At 43.2% G+C, this 11,835-nt stretch overlaps 1 protein-coding gene across 1 annotated transcript; it reads right to left on the bottom strand.

Annotated features, from left to right (window-relative positions):
- Window positions 1-3,838: 3,838 nt before the first annotated feature.
- LOC310789993 (uncharacterized protein) lies at window positions 3,839-7,077 on the bottom strand (the record flags this gene model as incomplete). The annotated part of the gene is made up of 5 exons (XM_083651715.1): window positions 6,908-7,077; window positions 5,962-6,439; window positions 5,780-5,816; window positions 5,578-5,650; window positions 3,839-4,033 (listed from the first exon to the last, which is right to left on the bottom strand). The coding sequence occupies exons 2-5, from the start codon at window positions 6,386-6,388 to the stop codon at window positions 3,839-3,841; spliced, it is 732 nt and encodes a 243-aa protein (XP_083507841.1). The 5' UTR covers window positions 6,389-6,439; window positions 6,908-7,077.
- Between the last annotated feature and the right edge of the window lie 4,758 nt (window positions 7,078-11,835).

Here is an 11,835-nt window from a genome sequence, read left to right as displayed (position 1 = left end):
CTCGCCAATTGTGATTTACTTCAAACAGCTATTTAAGGTTCCCATCCAGACTATATTATTTACATTGTAATGACATTTTTACATTGAGGTTAACATTCTACAATCCTTTGAAAATAAAATATTGAAAAAAAAAAGAACATTCTACAATCCAATGTCAAGATTTTATGGCTGAGAAACAAAAGAGAATAACTCCCGCACACTGTCTCCAAATGCAAAAAGTTTATTTGACAGAATAACGTTTCGGTCCTAAGACCTTCCTCAGATTCTTTCTGAGAAACAAACAAACATATTTCGGCAGTCAGACTTTGCTGTCACTGAACTTTTATTCATGGAATGTTTGGTTGCACAGAGAGAAGCTGGTTCCTGCTGCAGAAGGTGGAGGCGCTCTTCAGCAGGTTAGATGCAGCGGTGTCTCTTCAGATTACTAGAGTGAACAAACATTTTCTTACAGCGGATACACCAGTAGCCTGTTCCACTGTGGATGCGTTTGTGTGTTGTTAGGTTACTTAACTGACTGAAACTGCTTCCACATTGGTCACAGTGGAAGGGCTTCTCTCCAGTGTGGATAAGTTTGTGTGTTGTTAGATGACCTGACCGACTGAAACTGCTCCCACATTGGTCACAGTGGAAGGGCTTCTCTCCACTGTGGATGCGTTTGTGACTTGTTAGGTGACTTGAGTCACTGAAACTGCTCCCACATTGGTCACAGTGGAAGGGCTTCTCTCCAGTGTGAATGCGTTTGTGCCTTTTTAGGTGACTTGACCGACTGAAACTGCTCCCACATTGGTCACAGTGGAAGGGCTTCTCTCCAGTGTGAATGCGTTTGTGACTTGTTAGGTGACTTGACCGACTGAAACTGCTCCCACATTGGTCACAGTGGAAGGGCTTCTCTCCGGTGTGGATGCGTTTGTGTTTTGTTAGAGTACCTGAGTCACTGAAACTGCTTCCACATTGGTCACAGTGGAAGGGCTTCTCTCCCGTGTGAATGCGTTTGTGTTTTGTTAGAGTACCTGAGTCACTGAAACTGCTCCCACATTGGTCACAGTGGAAGGGCTTCTCTCCCGTGTGAATGCGTTTGTGTTTTGTTAGGTTACCTAACAGACTGAAACTGCTCCCACATTGGTCACAGTGGAAGGGCTTCTCTCCAGTGTGGATGCGTTTGTGACTTGTTAGGTGACTTGACCGACTGAAACTGCTCCCACATTGGTCACAGTGGAAGGACTTCTCTCCAGTGTGGATGCGTTGATGTGCTCTTAGGTGACTTGAGTATCTGAAAGATTTCCCACACTGCTGACAGGAGTAAGGTCTGTCCCCTGAGTGAACTCTCTGATGCCTCTTTAACTTTTGAAGTGTTGTGAATGTTTTGTGACACTGCTGACAGCGGTGACATCTGGGTCCACTGGTGTGTCTCTGTTTCCAAAGAGAAAGGTAGGAAAGAATCAGGACAGTGTGTGTGTCTGTGTTGCAACATTAGTCAGTACGTTTACATGCACTTGAAAAAATCGCATTATTGCGTTAGTCCACCTAAAACCGGACTTTTGAAATGCATGTAAACATGTTAGCTCGAATGATATTGAAGTTATAAAAGTCGGACTAACACACCCAGATAATGCGATTGGGAGTTAATTTACTCCTGCATGTATTCACCACGCCCACTTTTTCTCTCTTCCGCGTACAGTAAGGGGTTGACAGATACTAGCTAGTCCGACTGGTCACACAGCCAGCGCTCACAGTCCTCGCTGCTCGTTAAATATTCCCAAATAGGCGTTATTCTGATAAACTGGTCACATATTTGGAATGTTACGTTCTCACCCGAAAAAATGTTAAAACTTTAAAACGGTTTGTTTTTTTTTGCTTGAAAACAGCTTTTTGGCAAGTCTAAAAATGACTACGGTAGGCGTCATCTACTTCCGCGTCTAAAACGAAAAGACGATTACAAAATGACGTCATGCAGAAGCGTCCTTATATGGACAAAGAATAAGGTGAATACAGGCCAGTCGGACTAGAACTGGAAGAGGCGATCAGCGCATGCGCTAAAGTTCCCGTGCCAGGCTTTGCAGAGGGTGCATCTCAAAAGAGGGTGCATCTCAAAAGTAGAGCGTACTACACCAAAGACGATGGGATTTCAATAGGGATGCACCGATCGATCGGCACGTGACCCGGAAAAGGCCGATTTTCACGTGATCGGCCTCGATCGGTGATCTGCGCCAGTCACTCTAAAATGCCGATTCTGTGAGCCGATTTTGACGTGACGTGCGCGCACCCGACGGATGAGTTGCAGCCACTACGCTCATGCCACAGCATGTCTTCGTCGGTGTGGACATTTTTCACCGTCAGTGAAGACGATACAAAGCGTGCAGTTTGTCACACATGCAAGGCGAAAATAAGCCGTGGAGGAGCAAGCTTGAAAACGTTCGGAAACGACCAACTTAATCAGACACTTGAAAAATCACCACCCAGGTGAACATGCCAAGTTTGAGGAAGCGAACAAAAGAAAGGCTGAATCCGCTGCCAAAAGCACAGAGCCAGCCACACCCACCACAAGCCAGCAGCCTCTAGCTTTCTCAATAAGCAACGAAAAGTCCAAAATGATCTAGCGGAAAATCATCGAGTTCATGGCTTTGGACGATCAGCCATTTTCCGTAGTCGAGGATACAGGCTTCAGACGCCTGATGCGTTATCTGTGCCCAAGATACACAATTATGAGCAGGCGCTACTTCTCTGACACCGCGCTACCAGAGTTGTTTAAGCTGGTGGCAGAGCGCACACAGAGCGTGCTAAACGAGAGCAAAGCACAAATCAGTTGCACTACGGATATCTGGACATCAAACGTGAGTTCACTGTCAATGATAAGCCTGACTGCTCAGTGGGTTGATGAAGATTTTCAACTACAGCAAGTGCTCCTACACTGTTCAGAAATGCCAGGGTCCCACACTGCAGCCAATCTAACAGCAAAGTTGGACGCGATGTTGCAACGGTGGAATATCGATAAAACCAGGGTTCATGTGGTGCTGCGTGACAACGCTAGAAATATGGCGAAAGCAATGGTAGATGGCAACCTGGCGAGTTTGCCCTGCATGGCACATACGCTTCAGCTGGCGGTGAATGAGGGTCTGCTGTCTCAACGCAGCATCAAAGACGTGCTGGCAAATACAAGGAAGATTGTCGGCCACTTTAAACACTCGCCACTCGCCTATTCCCGACTCCACGACATCCAGCATCAGCTGGGCCAGGAGAGGAAACGACTGCAGCAGGATATTCCTACCAGATGGAACAGCACGTACTACATGCTGGAGTCACTCATTGAGCAGAGACGGGCTCTCGGGGCGTACGGTGCAGAGCACGAGCTGCCAGCCACACTCAACGCGTATCAGTGGGGGCTGATAGATAACGTGGTGACGCTCCTCGCACCGTTTGAGGAACTCACAAAACAAATCAGCAAATCCACAGCAACAGCGGCAGACGTCATTCCAGAAATCACCGCGCTGAAACGGCTTTTGGAGAGAGAAGCAGCCACTGACCGTGGAGTGGGGACTACAAAAGCCACGTTGTTGGAGGCAGTCCAGACAAGGTTCAGCAACATTGAAGAGGAGCCACTGTACACTGTGGCCACTTTCCTGGACCCCAGGCAAGTTAATAGCTACACTACTGTATAATATCTATCATATTATTAATATTGCCACATACAAAATATACATACTATACTTGTCAAATAATAAATGAAGACAATACTATCTATCTACTCTAGGCTAATAGTAGTTACTGTAGTTATGCTTGCCTATGTGTTTGCCTGGCTATGTCTCTGAAACAATAAATTTGAATTATCCTTCTTGTCTGTTTATGCAACAGGTACAGGAGTCGCTACTTCTCCGCAGAAGTTAAGGATCAAGTGAAAGAGCGGATTCTGACTATGCTGGAGGCTGAGGAGCGCAGACCAGGAGACCACGCACCTGAGGAGGAGGAGGAAGACGAGGTGGAAGCTGTTGCAGGACCATCCACGACACCTGGGCCTGCAGCCAAAAGGCCAAGTCTGCTGCTTTCAGTACATGAGGAGATAATGCAGGAGAATGCTGATGCAGAGCAGCTGCTGGCCAGCCCTGCAGCTGTGCAGGTACAGAGTTACCAGTCTGAGTTGCCCATCAAGAAAAACGAATGCCCATTGACCTACTGGAGGGTCAATAAACATTGTTTCCCTGCACTTGCTCCACTTGCCCGTGCCTACCTCTCTGCCCCATGCACAAGCGTTGACAGCGAGCGGTTGTTTAGCTTGGCTGGACATGTGATAGATGCACGAAGAAACCGACTAGCTGGTGACAAGGCAGAGATGCTTCTGTTCCTGAAGAAAAACTTGTCATTAATGTGACTGTCCAAGTGAGGCCTTAGCCTTAGGCAGTAGTATGCCTGTTAAAAGTGCCTTGTTATAGTTTCTAGTTGCACGTTTCATTTGGATTTTGCTAAATACAAAAATAAATACTGCACTTAATTTGTTTTGTTGGAGCTTTGTAAAAGAAAGAAGAAAGTTGGACCATGTTTAAAAAAAATAGGGAGAGAGCAAAGAAGGCTAAGGACCTGTAATGGTGCATTTGTAGTCTAAACAAAATGTAGGCTATATTGTATTTATTTTAATTTATATTACAGATGGGTGGGCTCCATGGAGAACATTTTGATGTTCTGTTGCACCAGTTTTATTTTGGAAAAGTGAATGCACTGATAGCTGTGTAGGCCTACTAGATTTGTATTATTATATTCATTGTATTATTTGCACAAAAAAAGAAAAGCTCTGTCCAGTAACCTGGAGCACTTTTATTTTGAGATGTGTTTTAATGAGATGGTCCTACCTCAGAATTGTTACTTGAAAACAAGAATTATATTAAAGCTAAGTTACAAAAATGTTTGTGTAAGCTGTCAATTATTGTTTTTAGAAACAAAAATCGGAATCGGCAAAAATCGGTATCGGCAAGTCAGACTATTCAAAAATCGGAAATCGGAATCGGCCAACAAAATCGCAATCGGTGCATCCCTAGATTTCAAGCAAGACTGCCTCTTCTGAATATTCTGACACTGCATTTTTCAGACAGAAAGAAATTAAACTTGTTCAAGACCCGTCTCTGTCTCAGCAACACACTCGCAAGATTTGGGGAGGGAGCGATTAGCTAAAGCTAAATGTGAAGTTCGTTGATGTAGTAGCTAAATCTGTGGCTAGAAAAAATATTTTTTAATGGAATATCTTAGTTTCAAATGTATTGAGCTAACAAGGGGCAGCTTTGTGTATATATGTGTGGTTTATGTGGAGTTTGGGAACTATCACAATCTCTATTTCAAGTTAGCTTGCTAGGTCAGCACTAACCCTACTTAAAGCCTGCTTGAAGAAGAAAACAAGTGGGGGCAGGGGGGAGTAACGAGACTTGGGGAGAGGTGACCACGTGACCATTTGCAATGAACCGACTTCCCACCCGTGTTTGTATACTGAGACAAGAACAGTAGTCAGAGTAAATAGCCTAATCAAGCTATAACCATAGCTCGACTTAACTGTGCATGTAAACGTACTGAGTGATAAAACAGTGATATTTTACTCACCTCTTCTGAAGGATTCATTTCAAAAATGTTCCTCTCCTCCTCTGAGAGAGGTCTCTCTTCCTGCCAATCAGCTCTGACATAATCAAACAGAGACAGACGGTAAGGCAAGGCACACCCACAAAAACAGCAACAACAATAATAATAATAATAATATCTTTTACACATTCACCCATACATAGAAAATATTTTACTCATCACTTACGCCTGTCCACAGTCTTCAGATTCCATGGAAGGGTCCTCTATAATAGAGAGGGGGGGGGGGTGTATTAGCCAATGAATAACAATATAACCTATTGCTTAACCAGATTTAATGTGTGGAACTTGCAAGACAAACTCCCAAACCACACTGAGGCAATGTTCGACCAAATGTGGCTCATTACTCACCACTGACATTACTGCTGCTGGCGGAGTCGCCCGTGCATTTCTTCTTCTTTAATAAAGAACGTCTGGAGGCCCGGCGCGCTGACCCCTGTGTCCGGCTGTGCTGCAGCCCTGCCAGGAAGTGCCGCAGCTTGAGGGAGTGCCGCACAGAGCTCCGTCGTGAACTCTTAGGTGAGGCAGCTATCGCAATTTTATTCACTGTGCAGCCAGGAGAGGCTTCTTGCTTCTTGGCCATCTCAGCTGACAAGCGGTCAGATGCGGAGATCCTCACAACCACCTCAGGTGAGGGCATCTTAGGTGGAGAAGCAGCTGTGATTGATGACCTGTCTGGCTCTCTCCCCGTCTTGTTTCTGTGGGTGGTCTGTTTGGGCTTCATGGGGATGGCCTCAGAGGTGGAAGCCTCAGGACCATCTTCAGGTATGAGGTTCATCGTTTTCACAGAGGAGGAGGAGCGGAGCCACAAAGTTTGCTGCGCCTTCCCCTTAAAGAACAGGACAAGAAAGCAACATTTAGACGTTAAACATGTTAAACCATAACAAAGCATAATGGCTGACAAACTATATGCTGAGAGAACAATGTGTGACGTCACTTTGCAACCTCTCTTAGTATAAACTGATGACAGCATCGTTTCCCAAAGTAGCCGGTAACGTTAACTAGCTAGTTTAAATAACATCCATTATCTGCACTGTACTGCAGAATAATACACGAGGCTGTTCCTTACCGTTATTATTAGCACCACGGTAATGTTCCCAAAACACTGATTAAATACCACACATTTAGACCTGCATTGTTAACTCAATCTTGTTTGGAACTATAAGATCTTTGGCGAATATAATGTTTTCCATGTAGGCTACGTGGTTACAGATTTAGCCACCCACTAACGCTAGGTGGGCGAACTTTCACATTTGTAAGCTAGCTAACAGCTAGCTAACGCTAGTTATCGACTCACCTCGGGCGTATTGTCCAGCAAGCTAACTTGAGCTAGATATCGTGAGTTCCCAAACTCCACACATATAAACACAAAGCTGCCCCTTGTTGGCTCAATCTAGTTGTAACTAAGATATTAGCTTAAAAAAAAATCCAACCACAGAGTTAACGCTAACTACTAACGCTACAACAACGAACTTCACATGTAGCTTTAGCTAATAGCTCCCTGCTGACGTGAGTGGCGGATTGCGACCAACGACGCGTATAGGTGCATACCGCCACCTACTGGACCGGAGTGTGTAAAGGTACTTCTGGGTGGCATTGCAGCTGTTCATATCTCAAAAACGTATCCCGGTGCAATGTAAACTGGTGTAGCTTCTCCTCCTAATAATGTCTCTCTATAACGTTCCAATCTAACTCCGTGCACGGGTCCTTGAGGAACACCATATCAAAATTCATGCTGTGATTTGATATTAAATAAATGTTTTAAATTTGGTGATCTAGCATGACATGGGACTAATATCCATACAAAGATACATGCGCACATACAGGTGAATGAGGCGATTATTTAATTTTGGTAACTTTCGTATGCTTTCATGTTACGTCTATATAGGCCTACTTAATTATCTTGGAATATTCTTTTAATTTATGTTTATGTTGACATTTTACTATTTTCACCTTGTCCCCAACACCCCAAACACACAGTGGGCAGTTTACTGCGTCCAGGGAAAAATCAGGTTCCACCGAGATTTGAACTCGGATCGCTGAATCCAGAGTGCTAACCATTACACCATGGAACCAATGAACCTCATTTTGTGTGAGGCAAGCATGCAGGGGCGACAGGCTTTGTATTTGTTTTAGATTTAACCTTTATTCAGAAGGCAAATTAATCTAGTTGCCACGCAGAGCACAACTGATGTTGTTCATCTGCTTTGGAAGTTGACACTAGGGGGTGTATTGAGGCGATTTCACATGAGCAATTTCTCATATTATTTTGTTAGGTCCCGTGATTTTCAGTAACCAATCATCTATTTGCCCGACTGGTGCGTTTGATTTTCACTGCCCGATGTGCCCGTTCGACGCCCATGTAGCTCCTGTATGGCCGTAAAATGTCCTGCTGTTGTGAAAGGCGGTTAAAACAAACGCCTGTGCAGGCTGCGCCTCAGACTGAGCGGACTGGAAACCTCCCACCTGCTGTGCACATTAGCTGTTTTGGTGGTGTGCATTTATTTTAGACATCGATCCAGTGACATAACATCGAGGGCTTCGGAGGAAAAGGAGACTATTTTACATCCAGTCGAATCGATCAGTTCATGCGTGCGGCCAATGTAAAGTGAAAACCGTTTTATGATATGACCCCCTCCTCCCCATGACACGGAGGCTGTAGCCTGGCTGGAGGAAAATACTACCTTGGATTGGCAAATAGATCCGCGGTCCTCTTGCCACATAAACACTAAACAGCAGCGTCTAATGGTGAGTGTGGAAATGTTACATACCGTCATCCGACAATAGAGTATCGTACTGTCCTACGTGTGTGTCGCATTTGAGTACCAGCTGATGGACCACACATCAATCCATATGTTGGGATTATAACAGGAGCAGGCCAATAAGACAAAGGGCCTTTTCCACCACACTGCACAACAAACCTCTTCCTCATTTGCAAATCTATTTTTTATTTGACCAAAAAAGCCACCCCCCCTCCCTCATACACTCCATCCCTAACCTCACAGAGTAAATTACATGCGTATATCATACAAATAAAAGACACCAACCTTCTTCCTGAGTGAGTCAGATTGTAGGCCTACTTTAGATCAAACACACCTACACTTTACTCGGTATCAGTTTAGTTGTACCTCCGTGTAACAATATGAGATTCCACTCAAATTGTGATCATTTTAGTGTAGTTTTAGTAGTTAGTAGTTAGTAGCTAGTAGTTTGGTAAACATGTTTTAATGTAGTTCCCCCCAACACTGGCAGCAGCCTCTCATCATGTGGTAGGTTGTAGGTTCAAATCCAGGCTTGTCTTTCCCAAAGTCTTAAAACCTCAAAAGCAAGGGGCAGAAATGTCCACGTACAGTCGCCCATTGTGATGTATTTCAAACAGCAATTTCTTTGTTTATCACATAGATTTTTATTGATTTTAAATTGCAAACGTGGTACATCTTGTTACAAAGATGAAATGGTTACATCACATAATAACAACATTCCTTCCCTCCCCTCCCACCCGCCCTCCTCTGAACTCTGAGCCATCATTACATATAGAAACAATAGAGTCAATTTCACCTTGTTCACCTTCACCTATCCTATAACCCCGGAGGGTCGTTGATCTGTTGACAAGCTCAAATGTCAATGTGTCAATTTACAAACTGAAAACATAGATATAGAACATAAACTATTTGTATATGAATCCACGTACATTCACATGTATGATTGCTTACCTACATCATATATGTCTGTAGACCATTTTGAGTATACAAATGGAGAAAGAAAGAAAAAAACACACACACAAAACAAACCAACAATCAAAAGGTGTAGTCTCACTTAGTAAATGTCATTGTTACAAAGATAGGTTATCAGGATTTGACTTCAAGAACGCAATAAACGTATCCCATATTTTATGAAAAATATGACTTTTCTGTTTGATTATGTATGTAAGGCTTTCAATCGCTAAGCATGAAGAAAGCTCTTTAATCCACATGTTCAAAGGACCACAAACATTATTTTCCATTTTCTAGCAATAACACGTTTCACATGTAATAATAAGCATATAGGTTGACCAACTTACTTTCATGAGTTCATAGGGCCAAGGTTTCTGGAATAAGACCAATAATGCATATCTCTGGTACTACAGGAATTTCTTTGTGAATGACGGTGGAGATTGTGGCAATTATTTATTTCCAAAAGTCTTGTATGTTTACATTTCCAAATACAATGAAATAGAGTTCCTTTCTCTGTTCTGCACTTTATACAACTGTCTGGGACATTAGGGCTAAATGTATTGTTTTATATATGTTCTCATAAGCCAATTATATTGGATCAATTTAAAACTACTATTAACACATTGACTGCCAGCCGTTTTTTTCTTGCTGTAGATAGCTTCTGCCAGGTTTTTTTTTGAGGATTCTAGGCTCATTTTACAAGAGCCGAGGTTTCTCTTCTGTTACGACTTCGTGAACACCAATCATCTAAAAAGAACTAATAGAATGTGTGCTTTCTCTGTCTAAAAGAGTTAGTTTGTAGAGTTAGTAGTTATGTAAGCATTAGCAGTTGAATACAGCATGGTTTCAGCATCAGAAAAAATATTTAGAGATAAACGGCTTTTTGTGAAATTCGATAGAACAGTCACTTTAACCATTCATTTTTGGCATCAGTAAGACCTAAACAATAGTTTTGAACAGTAATTTCCTCCATAACAGCAGTAAACTTCCCTCTGCTCAACTCCTCCCTCCTGTGGGCGTTCTTTTTGGCTGCAGCGCCATGTCACAAGCACTTTCCTACCTTTGCAAATGCACTTTCTCATACTCTCGACCTCTCAAATAAATTTCTGAATAGAAATTAAATTACTCTAAATTATAGCGAAAAAGAAACAAAAAAGAATGGGTTGAAAATCCCATTCTAAAAGCCTTTTAGAATGGGATTTGTTTCCAATTTGGTGTCGGACTAGGGGGCAGTCCCCGCTTGTTACCAGTCTCATTGCTTTGCTGCTGCTGTGCGGGTGTGAGCCTGTCTGTGCGGCCGCTCTTTGAGGAAGTCTGGTTAGACTCGCTCGCTTCTTGGAGTTTTGGTTGAGGGCTTTGATGAAGCTTTTGCGATTCTGGTCATATTTATGCTGCGTGTTTCAAAGTGTGTCCCACCCGCAATCCACTATGCAAATCTGCAATCCCGCACCGCCAGCAATCAGCGCGAAATGAAAGCGCCTTCGCCAATCCACCTTCATGAGAATGGCTTCAGTCACACTGCTTTTTGCTTGCCTTCCTCTAGTCAGGAAAGCACTGTCACCACTTAGTGGGTCGGTGGAATGGGTTGTACACGTTGTACACGTCCAATACCTATATAAGAGATGTAAAAGGGTTCGATGCACATCCCACCGTCAAAAAAAAAAAAAAATCGATTTTTTTTTTGACGAGTCAACTCGTCGCTGGCAGTGAACAGCTGGATTGTGTTTGACGACTACACTCGTCGCTGGCAATCAAGGTGTTAATGGATATTGTTTAGTGCTTGATAACAAGCCTTTTCCCATTCCTCCTCTGAGATATCTGTCTGGAGATCATCTATCCACGGCACGCTATTCATTTATAGTTTGAGGATTCTGTAGATGCCGCTACTACTTCTCTGTATATTATTGAGATTTTTCTTTTACCATCGAGGTTTGAAGTTGCCAATTGTTCAATGCTATTTAATTAAAGGGGGGCATTGATATGATCTAACCTTCGAGTGAATGAAATTTGGGATACCTCAAAATCACATGCTCAAATATTTTCAAATACCTCTGTATTTCAAAATAATTGAGCATGTGAATTTGAGGTATCCCAAATTGTTCTTTCAGATTCTCAAAGGACATAAGGGTGCTGTCTCTATAAAGGCCTGAGATCTTCTGTAGACCATTCTGGACCCAGAGTCTGAATCCAGGATCTGTACCTGATGTAAATAATGTGTTACCCCAGATGGGGGAAGATTGTGATAGCCCAGCTGTTTTCCCAAACATGTCTTGTGTTTCATACCAAGCTGTAATTGTGGATTTAACAAATGGCTTAGCTGTGTTGTGTTTGAGCCTCCTGAAAGAGTCAGAACATAGATATTTATCTAAAGTTAGGCCTCTAGCATTGTCTTTCTCTATCTGGACCCATGGAAGAATCAACAAACCAGAAAAAGGCTGCTCTGAGTTGAGCTGCCCTAAAATATCATAAAAGGTTGGGTAGCTGGAGCAAACAGCTATTTGTAAAGGTTTCC

This window comes from Poromitra crassiceps (assembly GCF_964638095.1).
Source record: "Poromitra crassiceps genome assembly, chromosome: 15".
Lineage (NCBI taxonomy): Eukaryota > Metazoa > Chordata > Actinopteri > Beryciformes > Melamphaidae > Poromitra > Poromitra crassiceps.
This window is presented reverse-complemented; position numbering and strand designations above follow the sequence as displayed.